This window comes from Populus euphratica, unplaced genomic scaffold, assembly GCF_000495115.2.
Source record: "Populus euphratica unplaced genomic scaffold, PopEup_1.0 scaffold133.1, whole genome shotgun sequence".
In the NCBI taxonomy this organism is placed as follows: Eukaryota; Viridiplantae; Streptophyta; class Magnoliopsida; order Malpighiales; family Salicaceae; genus Populus; species Populus euphratica.
Genome location: NW_011499937.1, coordinates 1 through 18,093, shown reverse-complemented (window position 1 = coordinate 18,093; position 18,093 = coordinate 1). Strand labels below are relative to the sequence as shown.

Here is an 18,093-nt window from a genome sequence, read left to right as displayed (position 1 = left end):
TCAAAATTAAGTGTTTTTTTTCAAATATTATTGAAGATAAACCATTAAATCAAGATTAAAAAATAATGGAAAAATACAAGACTCGTATCTTGTAAAGATGAGTAAAGCAGCTCCTATGAGATTCACCAGGATATATGGATCCTACTTGATTCAGTAAGACGATTTTATTCAATTATATAATATAAAAAGCAACTACAATAAATGGATGAAATTAAAAAAAGAAAAAGAAAATGATAACAATGACAAGAAGCAAAAAAACACTTATTGAAAGGGAATAAAAATCACAAAGTTGAATTTCAAAATAATTTCATGTTAAATGATAAAATTAAAATAATAAATAAAATGTTTTGAATCAACTCGAGTTAGCATATTAAACTCATAACCCAAGTCTTAAGACTAGGTTAACCTCATAAAATAAAAATTAAGAAAATAAAAATAATTAATTCATAATAATTCTAATGTAGAATGGTGAAATAAAAAAAAAAATCAACAAAAAAAACCTAAAAAAATAAAACACTCATAAAACTCGGCAAACCCGGCAAGGTCACAAAATTTCACGTGTTGGATAATGGGAACATAATGCCCAATAAAAGGATAAACGGGAGAAACTGATGAAGCTTGGTTTTAAAAACAAATTCAATTTTAAAAGATGAAATAATATATATATATAAAACAATCTCAAAAAATACAAGAGTTATTCAGCCGAACTTACTGTCTAAATTATGAGATCGAGATAACCTAATTAAAAAATTAAAAAAAATCATGAAGCTTATCTTTTCAAAATAAATGTTCAATAATGAAATTGAAAAAAAAAAGCTCAGTAAAATATTTTTTTAATGTCAATTTATGTTAATTTTTTAAATTGTGAATTGAGCCATTAAATTAGAAGCACCCGTTTGAAACACTTTAAAGTTCAATCTTCAAAAAATTAAATGTCAATGGTTGAAATTGAAAAAAAAAATTATACAAAAAAATTAAAAACACAACAATTAAAAAAATTAGAATCAAACCTGAAATAAAAAAAATATATGAGAGGACATCATAGAATTTGAAATTGAAGGGAAAAATTGAAAAGAAAAATAAAAATCACAAAAAGATCCAAAAAAAAATCAAAATAAAAAGAATGAGAGTTTAATTTGAAAAAATTAACAAATAATGATTAGAAATAAGAATTTTTTTTGAAAAAAGAGCCTATAACAAAAATTTAAAATAATAAAAAAAGGATCAAAGTTGAATTATCAATAAATAAAAAAACAATTCTAAATTTTCAAACAACCAACATAAATTTTAAGGATAAAAAAAAAAATATAGTCAATAACACACTATCATAACACAGTCTATTATTTGGATGCTTTGACACTTTTAATATTGTCATATAATTTATTATTTGAAGGAAATAAAACATGCATTATCAAAAAGACTGTGATCTATTAACATGTACATTACATATGCCAACCAAATTTAATTTTTAAATTATATTTTATATTTATTAAAATTCTAAATTGTTATTTAGTCAATTCAATAGCAACTATTTTTTTTTCAAATATTATTGAAGATAAACCATTAAATCAAGATTAAAAAATAATGGAAAAATACAAGACTCGTATCTTGTAAAGATGAGTAAAGCAGCTCCTATGAGATTCACCAGGATATATGGATCCTACTTGATTCAGTAAGACGATTTCATTCAATTATATAATATAAAAAGCAACTACAATAAATGGATGGAATTAAAAAAAAATGATAACAATGACAAGAAGCAAAAAAACACTTATTGAAAGGGAATAAAAATCACAAAAGTTGAATTTTAAAATAATTTTATATTAAATAATAAAATTAAAAAAAAATATTTTGAATCAACTCGAGTTAGCATAGTAAATTCATAACCCAAGTCGTAAGACTAGGCTAATCTCATAAAATAAAAATTAAGAAAATAAAAATAATTCATTCATAATAATTCCGATATAGAATGGTAAAATAAAAAAAATAAGTTAACAAAAAAAAACCTAAAAAAATAAAACACTCATAAAACTCGGCAAACTCGATAAGGTTACAAAACTTCGCGTGTTGGATAATGGGAACATAATGCCCAATAAAAGGCTAAACAGGAGAAACTGATAAAGCTTGGTTTTAAAAAGAATTTAATTTTAAAAGATAAAATAATATATATATATATATATATATAAATAATCCCAAAAAATACAAGAGTTATTCAGCCAAATTTATTATCTAAATCATGAGATCGAGATAATCTAATTAAAAAATTTAAAAAAATCATGAAGCTTATCTTTTCAAAATAAATGTTCAATAATAAAATTGAAAAAAAAAAACTTGGTAAAATATTTTTTTAATATCAATTTGTGTTAATTTTTTAAATCATGAATTGAGCCATTAAATTGGAAGCACTTGTCTAGAAACACTTCAAAGTTCAATTTTCAAAAAATTAAATATTAATGGATGAAATTGAAAAAAAAATTATATAAAAAAATTAAAAACACAACAATTAAAAAAATTAGAATTAAACTTGAAATAAAAAAAATATATGAGAGGACATCATAGAATTTAAAATTGAAGGGAAAAATTGAAAAGAAAAATAAAAATCACAAAAGGATCCAAAAAAAAATCAAAATAAAAAGAATGAGAGTTTAATTTAAAAAAATTAACAGATCAGGATTAGAAATAAGAAATTTTTTTTTAAAAAAAGCCTATAACAAAAATTTAAAAAAAAATCAAAGTAGAATTATCAATAAATAAAAAAACAATTCTAAATTTTCAAACAACCAACATAAGTTCCAAGAATAAAAAAAAAATATAGTCAATAACACGATATCATATAAATGATAACACAGTCGATTATTTGGATGCCTTGACACTTTAAATATTGTCATATAATTTATTATTTGAATGTCGAGAAATAAAACATGCATTATCAAAAAGACTGTGAGTGTCTCTCATCTATTAACATGTACATTGCATATATATGCCAACTAAATTTGATTTGTAAATTATATTTTATATTTATTAAAATTTTAAATTGTTATTTAGTCAATTCAATAGTAACTAAAAAAAAATATCATGATAAAAATGCAAAATGTATTTTAATACACTCCCTTCCATCCCTGCAACACATTTCTTTTCATCGTTCCTTTTATTTTAACCTTCAAGTATATTGAAATTTACGAAGTGTTTCCTATAAGCCATGTAGGGAAGTAGAATGGAAAGGGGAAATGGTGATGTGGGGGCTAAGGTAAAGAGAGTAGCAGTGGGCGTGAGGTATTTCTCTGCATTAATTTTTTCCATAAAATATTTGATAAGAAAATTGGCAAACATAAAAAAAATATTATAATCAATATAAAAACTTATTTTTAAAAAAATATTCTCAACTCATAAAATTTAATAAAATATTTTACAGAATAATAAACTGACTATATCATCCAATTAATTCTTTACCACCACCACTCCTCTCATTACTGAATTTGAACCCTCCATGTTGTTAAAGAAACACATGACTGCTAATCTTACCGTTGATTTTGAATTTAATGATTCAAATTATGTGACATATATAAATAAAATATTAAAGAATTAGGTTTTCATTTTTAATTATGCACTAAATCATGACCATTCAAATTAAATTTAATGATTTAGATTTAATAGAATGATGATTAATATGTTTTTAAAGAGGATCCCACTCCCTTAATACCACTGCTCACATTCCATCACTATAAAGCCTCCATGATTGCCACCACCATAAGCAAAATTATTTTAATAATTACAGACATAATTGCTGTAATCATTATCGTCATTTCATCACTACCATTTTCTTATCGTTAATTATTTATCAAATATTATAAAATATCATGGAAAGCAAATACCCTTAAAATATATAATTTCTTTGATTTGGAATCTTCTCCAATCTTTTCCTGTGCAAATGATAATTTGATTATATTAGTTACCTCACCCTTAATTTGTAACGTATATAAAAAACTATATAGGCACTATTAATTTAATTCTTTAACATAAAGAAATATTTGAATATGTGTTCATAAATATTAAAAATAGTTGTTAGTAATAATAGAAAATAAAAAAATAAAGCTAAAAGTAAATGCAAATTAAGATATATGATATCAAGTTGTGTAGAGCAACTTGATTTTTCCCATTTTAGTTAGATGTCAATATTTTTCTAACCAGAATAATAATTTATATTCAATTGAAACAAAATTTTAGTTATTTGAAATATAAAAAAATGCATTTCTCCAATCTAATTTTTTTTATTAATACATCTCTCAATTGTTTTAATGGAAACATGTTTTTTTAATTGCAAAACATTGTTTTCTAAACCAAAATCTATCATAGTCTTAAAATAAAATAAAATATATATGTATAAAAAAAATTTTGGTATTTTGTATATGATCAAAGAAATTTTTTTTTGATAAATATAATACGATTATGTAAAAAATATTAAATTTTTAAAAATATAAATATATATGTTAATATTTACATAAAAACTTGTAACATTATTTGACAACCATGAAAAAATTAAAATATAGTATTATGTTTTTTATATTGCATTTGAATTTAAATTCAAATAAATAAATTAATTAAAAAATATAAAAAAGCTAGGGTCTGCCACTCGATCCAATAGACAAAGAACCAAATATGTGTAGTCTTGTGAGATCATGTCTATATTTTTTATTTTTTTTATTTTTAAAAAGCAAATGACATGTTGTTTATTTTTTTTTTATTTTAAAATCATAATACATTGTTTGTTTGCTTAAATTCCGATCATTAAAGATGTGGTTGGAAAATCAACTATAATTTTCTTGTTTTAAAAATTCATTTTGACCTATATTGATTCTAAAACACCTAACAAATATTTTTAATGCCTTGATAATCAATCTCTTAATTCAAAAAACTCTTGAATCAATTCAAAAATACAATTAAATCAAGAAACAAAAATCTCTTTCTATTTTCTCAGGTGAGATAAAAATTAAAGAACACAACAATAGAACTTCTCATGTTGATTAGAATCCATTGGTACTAACATTAATTATTTTTTTTGTTATTGAAATATGGTCAACCAATATTTTTTTTTTATTTTCATCATTTTTTAACAAGTTTTTCTCTTATCGTTTAAACTCATATTAAAAAATAAATAAAATAAAATTTTGAATTGAAATTTGAAAAACTAAAGGGACTGTGCAATGGAAGAAAAAAAAAGGGTGAATGGACCAAAAATAAATCTAAACCAAAATCTATCATAGTCTTAAAAGAAAAGAAAATATATATGTATAAAAAAAATCTTAGTATTTTGTATATGATCAAAGAATTTTTTTTTGATAAATGTAATACAATTATGTAAAAAAATATTAAATTTTAAAAAATATAAATATATATGTTAATATTTACATAAAAACTTGTAACATTATTTGACAACCATGAAAAAATTAAAATATAGTATTATGTTTTTTATATTGCATTTGAATTTAAATTCAAATAAATTAATTAATTAAAAAAATATAAAAAAACTAGGGTTTGCCACTCGATCTAATAGACAAAGGACCAAACATGTGTAGGCTTATAAGATCAGGTACATATTTTTGGTTTTCTTTTTTTATTTTTAAAAAGTAAATAACATGTTTATTTTTTTTTGTTGTTTTAAAATTATAATACTTTTTTTATTTGCTCAAATTCTAACCATTAAAGATGTGGTTGGAACATCAACTATAGTTTTCTTGTCTTGAAAATTCATTTTGACATGTATTGATCCTAAAACATCTAATAAATATTTTTAATGCTTTAATAATCAATTTTTTAATTTGAAAAACTCCTAAATCAGTCCAAAAATACAATCAAATCAAGAAACAAAAATCTCTTTCTCAACCCTGATCTATTTTGTTGGGTGAGACAAATGTTAAAAAACATATCAATAGAACTTTTCTTGTTGATTGGAATCCATTAATACTAACATTAATCTTTTTTGTCGTTGAAATATAATCAACCAATAATTTTTTTTTTTACCTTCATCATTTTCTAACAAGTTTTTCTCTTATCTTTTAAACTCATATTAAAAAATAAATAAAACAAAATTTTGAATTGAAATTTGAAAACCTAAAGGGATTGTGCAATGGAAGAAAAAAAGAGAGTGAGTGGACCAAAAATAATTTTTTTACGAGAATTTGGGTTTGGCCATGCAGTTTATTTTTATTTTACAGTTTCGTAATCTTTTGTTAAATTATATCTTTCCGCAATAAATTATAACATATTGGTCACAAAAGACCTCAATTGAACCAAAAATTGTTTTTGAGAGGAAAGAAAAACTTACAGGTATAGTGGATTGCTGCAGCAAGAAACCTAATCATTTTATTATATTTTGTAATTGATTAAATTTAAATTATAGGTTTAAAAATGATGGATTCGTGAATTTATGATCATAGCACATATTACAAATTATCACTAAGAAACCCTAATATTATGGTAAAATCCACTCTAATATCATGCTCTGAGCACATAGAACAACCTATAGATATTTCAGAAGTTCTGGGAAGCCCTAGCCTGTTTGATAATAGATATTTCAGAAGTTCTGGGAAGCCCTAACCTGTTTTAAAATAATGTTTTACATACACGATAGCTTGGCTATTTTTTTATTTATAATAACCTATAAATCACGTGTCTGGAAATACTTTAAAAAATAACTACGAATGAAACAAAAATCTATGGGCAGAAAATAATTCAAATCCCAATGCTTGCAGGGTCATGTTTCTATCTACACTACTATTTCATTTATCACTTGGTGGTGTTCAAGACAACATATAACGTAAAATGACAAACACCGACGAAGTTCAAGACAAGGCTGTCATCGTCACCGGAGGTGCAAGTGGCATTGGCGAGGCTACGGTGCTTGCCTTTGTCGAGAATGGTGTGCTAGGAGTGGTGATCGCCGATATCCAAGATGAAAAAGGCCAGAAGCTCGCAGAATCCATCGGTACCAACAGATCCATGTACATCCACTGCGACGCAACCGATGCAAACCAAGTCAAATCGCTTGTGGAATCAACTCATGTTCAACTTGATGGTCATCTTGACATCGTGTTCTGCAGTGCGCGCAGGCATCCCGAGCTTTGGTAAGCAAACTGTTCTAGACTTCGACGACGTGCATGGACTCATACGGCAAACTCTTCGCAATAAACGTTCGTGGTGTAGCAGCATTTTCGTTTTTTTAAACGCTGCTTAACATATGATCTTAACATATATTAAAAAAATTATCATTAAAAAACTCTAATACGGTAAAATTCATGATTTTTTTTAAATAGCATAATCAACAAAAATATTTTATAAAATAGTATAGCAGGGATAAAATTTTCAGGATATAGTACAATTTTGTTGGTCGTGCTATCCCGCAACTTGTTAAAATAAAATAAAATAAAAATAAAGGTTTATATATGTTGATAAGAGAGGTTTAAAGGGTTGCGTTTTTTAATTTTGAAAGGTTGTGTTATTGGGAGTTGCACAACCAACAACAACAAAAAAAAACTCTTACATAATAGCTTGACTATTTTTATTTAAAATTTAACAAAATATATAGGGTATGACTATTTTACTATAACAGTAAACATAAGTTTAAAATTTAACAAAATATATAGGGTATGACCATTTTACTATAACAGTAAACATAAGTTATTGTAGATAACTTTAATAAAATAATTATTTTGCTCTTGGGTGGAAAAAAAATAAAAGTCTTGGTTGTGGGAGTGCTTTGGTCTTTGACAATGGCTCTTGGTTATTAAAATATTATTTAAGGGTATTTAAATCTTATCTAGTTTTTTGTACAATAAAAATATATTTTTATCCCCCAAATCAATGAAATTTAAAGCTATTAAACGGGGATTTATTTTAAATTTTTTGAAAATATTTAAACAATAAAAATACTTCTTTACTTCAAGAAAAAAATATTATTTTCAATTTTTTAATTTTTTATGTACAATTAAAATATAAATTTCACTTTAGAAAAGAAAAAAAATAAAAAAGTAATTTTATACTTTCACAAGTGTTTTGGGTAATTACCTATAAGGTTATGGTATTTTAACATTGAATTTTTAATTTTCTAATAAAAAAAACTATTAATACGTGTTAATCATAAACCTACATGATGGATATCCGTATTAGTTAAACAACACGTTTGATGTCACTTGATGTCCAAACCTGAATTTCTATTAGTTTTTTGAAATAAGCTATTGTGTTCTTTTCTACATGATATGACACATAAGACATATGATAGTTAAATTGTTATTTCTGTTTTCTTTTTCTTTTTTCTCTCTCTAACTAGATAAAGTAAATGATTGTTTTTTATTTTTTTTTCCAATTTCAGTCTTCATTTTTATTTTGTTCTTTTTTTATATAATTTTTTTGTTTTTAATTTAGTCTTTTAATTATAATTTCTTATATTTTTTTTTTAATTTCATCCTTATTTTTTTGATTTTTAATTTTTTTCTTTGATCTTTTGTTAAAGTTTTTTTAGCTTTTAATTCCATCCTTTGATCAAAGTTTTTGTTATTCTATTTTATACAATTTTACTATCCTTCTTTTGATTTGTTTTTTTTATTAAAGCTATTTTTCAATTCAATTTAACTCTTCAATTGAAAATTTTTGTTTTTCATCTAATTATTTTTTATTTATTTTTATCCTCATTTTTTTAATTAATTTTTTTTAGATTTTTTGTTCAATTAATTTTTTTTTTCCTGATTTTATCTTTTAATATTTAATTTATTGAAGGATTCATCTTTATATGATCTTAACTGTTTGCATTCTGTTTTTTTTTTATACTTTCACAAGTGTTTTGGGTAATTACTTATATGGTATTTTCACATTGACTTTTTAATTTTCTAATAAAAAAAATTATTAACGCGTGTTAATCATACACCTATATGATGGGTATCTACACTAATTAAACAACACGTTTGATGTCACTTGATGTCCAAACCTGAATTTCTATTAGTTTTTTGAAATAAACTATTGTGTCTTTTTCTACATGATATGACACATAACGACATATAATAATCAAATTGTTATTTCTGTTTTCCTTTTCTTTTCTCTCTATCTAACTAGATAAAGTAAATGATTGTTTTTTATTTTTTTTTGTTTTTCAATTTCAGTCTTCATTTTTATTTTGTTCTTGTCTTTATAATTTTTTTTGTTTTTAATTTAGTCTTTTAATTATAATTTCTCATATTTTTTTTTAATTTCATCCTTATTCTTTTGATTTTTAATTTTTTTCTTTGATATTTTGTTAAAGTTTTTTTAGCTTTTATTTCCATCCTTTGATCAAAGTTTTTGTTATTCTATTTTATACAATTTTACTATCCTTCTTTTGATTTGTTTTTTTTATTAAAGCTATTTTTCAATTCAATTTAACTCTTCAATTGAAAATTTTTGTTTTTCATCTAATTATTTTTTATTTATTTTTATCCTCATTTTTTTAATTAATTTTTTTTAGATTTTTTGTACAATTAATTTTTTTCCTCATTTTATCTTTTAATATTTGATTTGTTAAAAGATTTATCTTTCATATGATCTTAACGGTTTGCATTAGGTTTTTCTTTTTATATAATGGTTTTATAATTATCTTCAGTATTTTTTTTAGGTTTATCTTTATACTCAGGTCATGAGTTTGTTATCCAGTGTACTGGTAGAGGAGCTTCATCTGAAACAATAGGCAGCATGCAAGTGCATCAGTTTTATCCATTGGCATGCCGTAAGTGATGAGCTTCTTTCCCTTGATGCCCCCTTTTGGCCTGGACTACATCCATTAATGGCATCTGGATAACAAAATTGCATTTGCCGATTGCAGCATTACCTGCGTTTGAATGCTTGACCACCAGAACTGTCATTGTGTTCAAAACAGTTGCATAATGTTTGTAAATAGGCGAGGAGTCCAAATTGATAACAAGTTAAAACAAATTAAACATACACCATCTTGCAATTGGAAATTAAACAATTATTTTCTTTCTAAGAGCAAGGAGGGCCTGATTTGGATACAGGGCGAAAATTGTGAAGAAAAGAAAATGAAAGAAAGGTAATTTTTATTCGTGCGAGGGAAAAAAACACAGAAGTAAACAAATTTAGGTGGAGATAATTACTTTCGCTTCCAGTTCAGAACTTTTCACTCCTTTTTTCTCCACTCACATACGGTTTTTTGTTGGCATTCAAGAACAAAAGGGAACAATTATTCTTGAAATGGCACCAAGAACCTCTGTTGCTCTTCTGAATTAATTAGTGATCATAACAAAGGAATAAGATTGCAGTGTTTTTTTTTTGTCTAAATGAATAGTCACTAACAACACAGCAAATACTCAAGTTGCTTGTGCATATTGATAGGATTTGAACCCATATGTTTCTCAAGATATACGTATTTTTTTTATCACAAGAAAGATAAATAAACTGTACTTTGTCCATATGACTCTTAACAGCACCGCACTTCTTCAAAATCCTTGAGAAATAGTGAGGTAGGAGAGTTCTCTGTCTCACATCAGATTCAAACTCAGGTTACATGAATTTTTTCAGTAAAATATTTTATGTTTTTGTATACATCAATGGAATTTGAATCCAAAATCTCCCTTTCATTGCCGTTGAACATTGCTATGCGACAACTGATATGAACGATCATTCATATTAGTTTACAGAAGAATTGTTCAAATTACTTTGAAGTTTCTTCCGTTGCCAGTTTACAGCAGAATGATTCATGCAAGCAAGGCTAGTTAGTGGTTATTGCTCAGCATACTCCGTTGCAGCCAACTCTGATCATCCATGGTCAGAATGGGAAGGTATTCACGTTCTTTCTCTGAACACACTTACAAAATTTCTCCAACAAAGATATTTTGCATTGAGAAAACCAGATTTACAAACTAATGGATGCTTAAGTTTCTCTCTTTTGGCAGGAACAAACAATGCTGCCGTGAATTAATAGTCACATCACGTGTATACATGCAATCTCAATATTATCATTCTGGACTCTGAACATTTAGTACATTAATTAGTAGCTCATCAGAAAATTTCAGGTAAGTGTTTACCTTCCAGGAACGACTTAAATAACATGAGTGATCTTTCAGGCTGTGAGAATGGAGCTTCATGAGAAGCGCCTCTGATGGTAGCAAATGAGAGGATGTTACCATAAACCTGAGTCCAACCACCAACCTGAAAGGAAATATGAAATCAGTATTCTGATATGATTGCTTAAAGAAAGCTCTCTTAGCAAGCTGCCTGTTGACAAGAATTTACCTGCTTTCCTGCAAACCAAACTCTGTAAGGGACGGTCGTGTTGAGTCCCAGCTCTTTTGCTACTCTATGGACAAGCGTGCGGCTACCGGTCAATGGAATAACAGAATCTTGATCTCCACTGTAAGATTTAAATACTTATTATAAACTTGAACACTCACTAATCTTATTCAAGAACTTTTTAGTGTTCTTTTACCTGTAAACGAGAACTGGAATTCCAGCCTTGACAAGTGATCCAACAATATTGAATGTTGGTATCTCTATGTTAAGAAACTCATAATCCAGAATGCTGTATTTGAAAAAGTAGTGATTTCAGTTGAAGAACAAAGAAAGATTTATAGGATGTATTTGCGATATATGACATATTTGCGATATATGGAATGTGAATAATTCATGGCATGGCTATTGCAAACCGTATTTGCAATTACTTGCTGCAAACTTCCCATCTGCGAACTCCAATAAGCCGAGCATGGAGAGCCCTCCGGACATCCTTCCGATTCAGATAATTCACGGTTTCGTCTTCTATACAAACATCAATCCTCTCAGATACTTGCTATCAAAGGAAAATTAGGAGCAGAAATTTTCAGGCACACCCGACAATAATGCAGGCAAGGGGAAATAGGAGATTGATTTTGCTGACAAGACTTACCTTAGGACTTGTAAACTTTGATTGTGAGAAGACTGTTGAAACACAAACATCAAGGGTGACATCATATTTGTCCACAAACCTACTGGTTTCTGTGCTAACCTGGTTCATAACTATTGAACAAATAGATGAAACCGAGTCTCTATAATATTCGCTCACGTATCTTGAATAGTTACAAGCTGAAGTGAACATTTTGTATGTTGAGTCTGATATCAATCCATGAGACCAGAAGTACTCAGCCCTTGAATTCAAGTCTGTAGCAAAATCTAGAACAGGATTACCTAGCTGCAATGGAAAAAAAATAAATTCTGTCACAGAGAGGACTAGTCACATGTGCAATCCTACTTGATTGGCTCAATTGTCAACACTTTTCAACTAGTTCAATTCTGGAAAAAGGTTACATTCTCTTTGTCAAACAAATGTGATGTGAGAGTCCTTACTGCAATTCCTTTCAAATTGAATAACTTCTCCTTCTTGTTAATTCCAATCATAAGCTTTGCGAGTTGAGGAATATAGTGGCCTGGAATCGATGAGAAAGATGAGGCGCAGTAATATTAAAAATGTTTGCTGTTTATAGTTGAATTAAAAGAGATGGAAATTGGTGTACACGAGCATATAGTACCTGCATAACTTTCCCCTGCTATAAACAAATCTGTGCTCCTGTACTGAGGGAACTTGTGGAACCAGCCTTGCAAGAACAATAGATTGTCCCTGGCTTAAGAAAGCAAAAATAAAAGCAGCTTCAGAAGATAGCACAACACTCTAGAGTGCTTTATAAAGCTATCAATGATACTTTAAGGAGATTAATAATGCATCTCAACATTAACCTAAAGCCAAAAAACCTATCCAGTAATAATAGAAAATGATTTTCCTATTTTATTTTCATCTTTTTTTTCCAGTTTCTCCTCTTAAGTGAAAAATCAAAAATATATTAATTCATCACATAAATCTTGAATAACATGTTGCTTCATACAAAAAAACTCTTATTACATCTAGTTGGATTTTCGACCTCTACTTCAAGTATATATTACTTTCCATTAAACATGGATGTCCTAAAAGGAATTTTTTGTGCATGTTGTCTTTCACATTCCATCATTTAAGTTTGGATTTTAACTTGTGGTTAATTTATATGTACAGTATCATGTTAATGAATTTTGTACTCGGAGTGGAAGAATAAGAAGGAAGTATGAATCTTTTGTTAGGGTATTGCTATTAATAAGTAACACCTTTGCAGCTTACCATAAGAAGTAGGGTTGCAATTGTAAAAAGGTAATTGCATCAATTATTGATAAAATAGTGCAACTCATGTGTTGTCATTATTAATAACACAAATCATGTCATGATTTGTGAATCTTGTTTTATCATTGATGCCTATAAATAGAGGCATTCTTTGAGAGCAAAATGGGTGAGAGAGAGTGACAAATGTGTGTAAGAAAATAAAAGAGAAAGAGGGGCTGCCATTGCAACAGTGAGCTAGGAGTTGAGTTAGAGTTGATATGATCCTCCTCCTCTATGTATTTGTTTTGTATTCTTTCTTTTTCTCTAATAATATAGACCTCTCCTGTGGATGTAAGTGATTTGCCAAATCACATTAAATATTATGTCAATGTGCTTAGCCTCCTATGAGCAAATATCAGTATATCACTGGTTTAGATTCCTCAACAATTGGTATCAGAGCACATGGTTAAAAGTGGTGTTTGATTTTACTCAAAAATAAAAGTTATCAAAATTATGTTTTGACTACACTACTGTGTAGAGGAGGAAGAGACGAAGCCACTAGTGAAAACCATGTCAAAATCGAACGTCGAACATGGCCGCATGTATCAGTGGGATGGCTGGCCATGCGTCTTCTTCGCCCGGATAACATGACCCGAATACTAGATGACCCAACCTACGTGCCAGATTCAGATGATATCAGCATGACATCATCATTGCTTCAGCATGCACAGGTGGCATGCCATGTCAGTGACCAGTCAGCATAATGGGGCCCACGTGCCACATCATCAGCTTCGAGCAAAGAGCGAGCTAAGCCATGAGCTGAGGGATAGGATTTTGTGTAGCTTAGTCTACGTGCAACTGGATCTGAGATTGAATCTGGGCCACTAATTAGTCCAGAATCGTTTTGATCAAATCTTAGCCTTTTAAAGTGCGATGTGGATGATTTCAGACTTGTTTCCAGCTAATTTGATCTTTTCGGATGCAATGGCATGCTTTGATCGTTGAGATTTGTGATAAAAAATGGTAGTGGTGAATTGTTAAGAGAAATTGCCTGATCAGGAGACATATAAAGGTCATCATGGTGGTTGATGGAGATGAAGAAGAAAAAATCACATATGTTTGCCCAATTACATGTGTTGAATTTCTAAATGGGGAATTTTAATTACCTTAAAGGAAGGCAAAATTGGAACACTCTGGACATTCAATCATGTGAACGATTTGAGATAGAGAGTGGAAATTAATAAAGACCAATCTTAATAAATCTAAGAATTAGTAGTCTCATCTGATATTGAGAAATCGGGTATGAAACCAAAATATTTCAGATCACTTGTAAAGAAAAGCCGCAGTAAAGTTAGCAAATGGTTGTATATACGGAAAGACCGTATAATGGATAGATATGACCTAAGAAGTTCTGGCTAGGAAATTGAGTTTTAAACGGGATCGGTGTGACCCTTCCAATCTTTGCTAGGAACTTGCTTAGTGGAAGGATTATCCATACGGTATTATTTTTGTATATGACAGTTTGTTATGAAACTGTTAAAGACTAGCAGGATGACGACATAAAGAAATAGTTGGGTTCTATATGATCAAGGATCTTATGGAGTGGTGATTTCTTTAAAAAAGTTAGATTTGGTTACTGTAATTTCTCGAGGGGAGAATTGATAAAGACCCTAAAAATGGAAGAGAAATACAACAAGAGGATAAATATTAGCACCCTATTTTGACTTGGATAGGTGTTGTAACAGGTTAAGCTGCTGTCAAACATAAGTAAGGAATAAGGAGAATCTGGAGAACAAAAATTACACGAGGGAACACAGAGATTGTGTAGAAATATTTGTAGGATCCAACGAGGTACTGTAATGAGACGATGGGTACAAGGAAAAGAAGTGTTCCTAGATGAAGCTTAGAGCAGAGACTGTGAAAATTTATACAACAGGAAGTCTCTTGTGCTCTTGATAAAAACAACAAGCGAGGACCTTTCCAATGCATGTAAGGATGAAGAGATAAGTTGTTGCAGAAGCACCTAATTGAAGGGGTATGACCGCCTATGATGAAAAACAAAGACACCAAATGGATTTGGTGTGGGTGGAGCTGTTAAGCAAAAGGCATAAAAACTCCAAACATAGAAATTGAGATGGACGATTGCGAGGAGTATACCGTAACTCTCTCTTTCTATATGATTAGTGATAGTGATCGCTCCCAAGTCCACATGGTAGTAGAGAATCTTGGAGTCACTGAATTCATCCTCAATAAAAGAGGATGAGATCGCCTCATGACAACAAGTGGAGATACCTTAGATGGAAGGTGTGAGGGTCACAATATGAGCCTAGGTTCAGATCACTGCAATGATGACAAGCGGAGACACCTTAAGAAAAGGTGTGAGGGCTATGATAAAAGCCCAATTACAAAACATCGCAGAGCCAATGTGATGGCTAGATATGAGTTGATAGTTGGATAACCAATGAAGTGGCTATGATGAGTATAGAGACAAATGCCGGATTGACTTTCATGGATATTATCGCTATGTTAAAGATCAATGAGCTAGAAGAAATTTGCCTTGGACAATAAGTGGATGACTTATGGAGCATTAAGATGTGATTGCTATGTAGGAGCAGAAGGTATGTGCAAGCTTCTGAAACAAGTTGACTCTTATCAAGGTGGTGAGCTCAATAATTGCATTGTAATACTTGGAGTATTAAGACATATATGGATCAACCTTTAATAGGTTGCCCCCATGGTTAAAGGTGGAAAGCCACCTAGACTCTTGAGACTAAGAGCGAGAGACTCATGAAGAAGTAGGATGTGGTTCATATGGTGGAACAGAGAGCAAAATGCAACTCTGAGATGAATAGACTCTTGGAAGAGTGGTGAACTCGTGATCATATTGAGATACTCAGATAATGATTATCCCACTTGGAATAGAAATTTTTGTTTAAGGGGGTGTTATAAGCCTTAATGTGAGGCTTGAAAAATCATTTCGGACTGAGCATGGTTGATACGCTCGAAGGGGAATGTTGTGTCTCAGAGACAAGCATTAACACTCTTCAGATGTGATGAAGTAAACCATCTGATTGAAGTGATCCTTTGAAGTGAGCAAAGGGGTGCTTAGGTTACTATAGTGATTGAAAGGTTTGACGAGTACTTGTAAACTTGGCCATAGACGCTCTTGGAATGGTAAACTTGAAAGAGTTGTAGGATGCAAGCTTGTGCTGAAAAAGAAAGAGGATAATTGCCTATATAAATGTCAAAAGGGATGATTGTTGGGATATTGACATTAATAAGCAACACCTTTGCAGCCTATCCTAAGGAGTAGGGTTGCTATTGTCAAAAGGCTACAATGGTAGTTGCACCAACCATTGATAAAATGGTGCAACCCTTGTGTTGCCAATATTAGTGTCATAAATCATCCCATAATTTATGGATCTTATCTTACTATTAATGCCTATAAATAAAGGTATTTTTTTAGAGCAAAATGGGTGTGAAAGAGTGGTAAGTGTGTGTAAGAGAATAAGAGAGAAATAGGGGCTGCCAAGGATAGCAGCCCTACTACAATTGCAGTAGTGAGCTAGGAGTTGAGTTAGAATGGATATGATCAAGGTTATTAAAATATGATTTTACGAGTCAATACATGTTTAACATGAAAAATCACTTTAAAAACTCGAAAATAGGTAAAATTGGATAAAAACAGATGAAATCGCGAGTTTACAGCTGTTTTTATGATTTTAACCTAAAAAACATCATATATTGTAGTATTCCTGAAATTTCTTGTTTATATGTCATTTCACCATTTATTTGATACTAACCGCCCAATTTATCCTTCAAAGCAACTGTTTAGGCAAAACATTATTGGCCACACGTAGCAACTCCAAGCATAGACCACTGGATCCATGTCAATGGTTGGTTTTGTTGAAGGAAAAGTAAGAATTTTACAGAGTATCCATTTTCTACTGCTAGAAAGTCACATTCAACATTGGTTTTTGACATAAAAATGAACACTTTGACATGACAATATCAAAATAAGTAGCCTAACTTGTACTTTTAAATTACGTGAAACTATATAATAATAATTTTTTAAAATAATTTAAAAATATTAAATTTTTTTAACTTAAGATAAAAAAATCAAATTTAATTTTTTTTTAACTCACATATAAACTCCTGTATATATGTTGAATTCTAAACCAACATCTATAGCACCTAATATCTTTTTAAATCCTATTTATTTTTATGTTTTAAAAATATTTATAAATTTTTTTGAAATGATATAATATTTACAATGTACTGATATGCAATTTGATATAGTCATAATTTTATTAACTATTTATTGATGATGTTTTCAAAATAAAATATGTTTATAAAATATCTAAGTTGTGTTTGTATTGATCACAAATTGGTTTTTAATAGTCATGTTGGAATTGATTACAAGGCTAATTTAAATTGATTCTTGAATTATTGAACACATGACATTTAGAAACAATTCCTCTAGTAATAGATTTGATGTAGGATGACAACATGGTATAGATATTGATAAGAATTCAAAAAACAATTAGTGCAAGTATTGTCAAAAAATTTCTTTATGATTTTACGATTTGTTTTTACGATCCGAGTTTGTTTTGCATTTTTCATGTCGTGTCAAAATCGTGATTTTAACAACCTTGGATATGATCTTCCTCCTCTATGTATTTATTTTGTATTCTTTTTCTATCTCTAATAATATAGACCTCTCCCGTGGATGTAGGTGATTTGCCAAACCACGTTAAATATTATGTCAGTGTACTTAACCTTCTATGAGCAAATATCAATATATCACAGATTTGGATTCCCCAACATCTACGGACATTCATCATTATGATAATTAAAATGTGTTTTGGTGTATTGAATGCTAGGTTTAACATCTTAAATGTTATTCTAAGTTATCCAATACAACAATAAAAATTAATTTAAATTGTTTGTTACACGTTGCA

General features: G+C 28.9%; 1 protein-coding gene across 1 annotated transcript; it reads right to left on the bottom strand.

The window, feature by feature from the left end:
• Positions 1-10,426: 10,426 nt before the first annotated feature.
• On the bottom strand, positions 10,427-12,629 carry LOC105136659 (serine carboxypeptidase-like 45; the record flags this gene model as incomplete). Its single annotated transcript, XM_011042084.1, has 7 exons — positions 10,427-11,187; positions 11,272-11,389; positions 11,465-11,557; positions 11,697-11,821; positions 11,918-12,199; positions 12,355-12,434; positions 12,537-12,629. Coding segments are annotated over 7 exons (941 nt in total), but the record flags the coding sequence as incomplete, so codon positions are not given.
• Between the last annotated feature and the right edge of the window lie 5,464 nt (positions 12,630-18,093).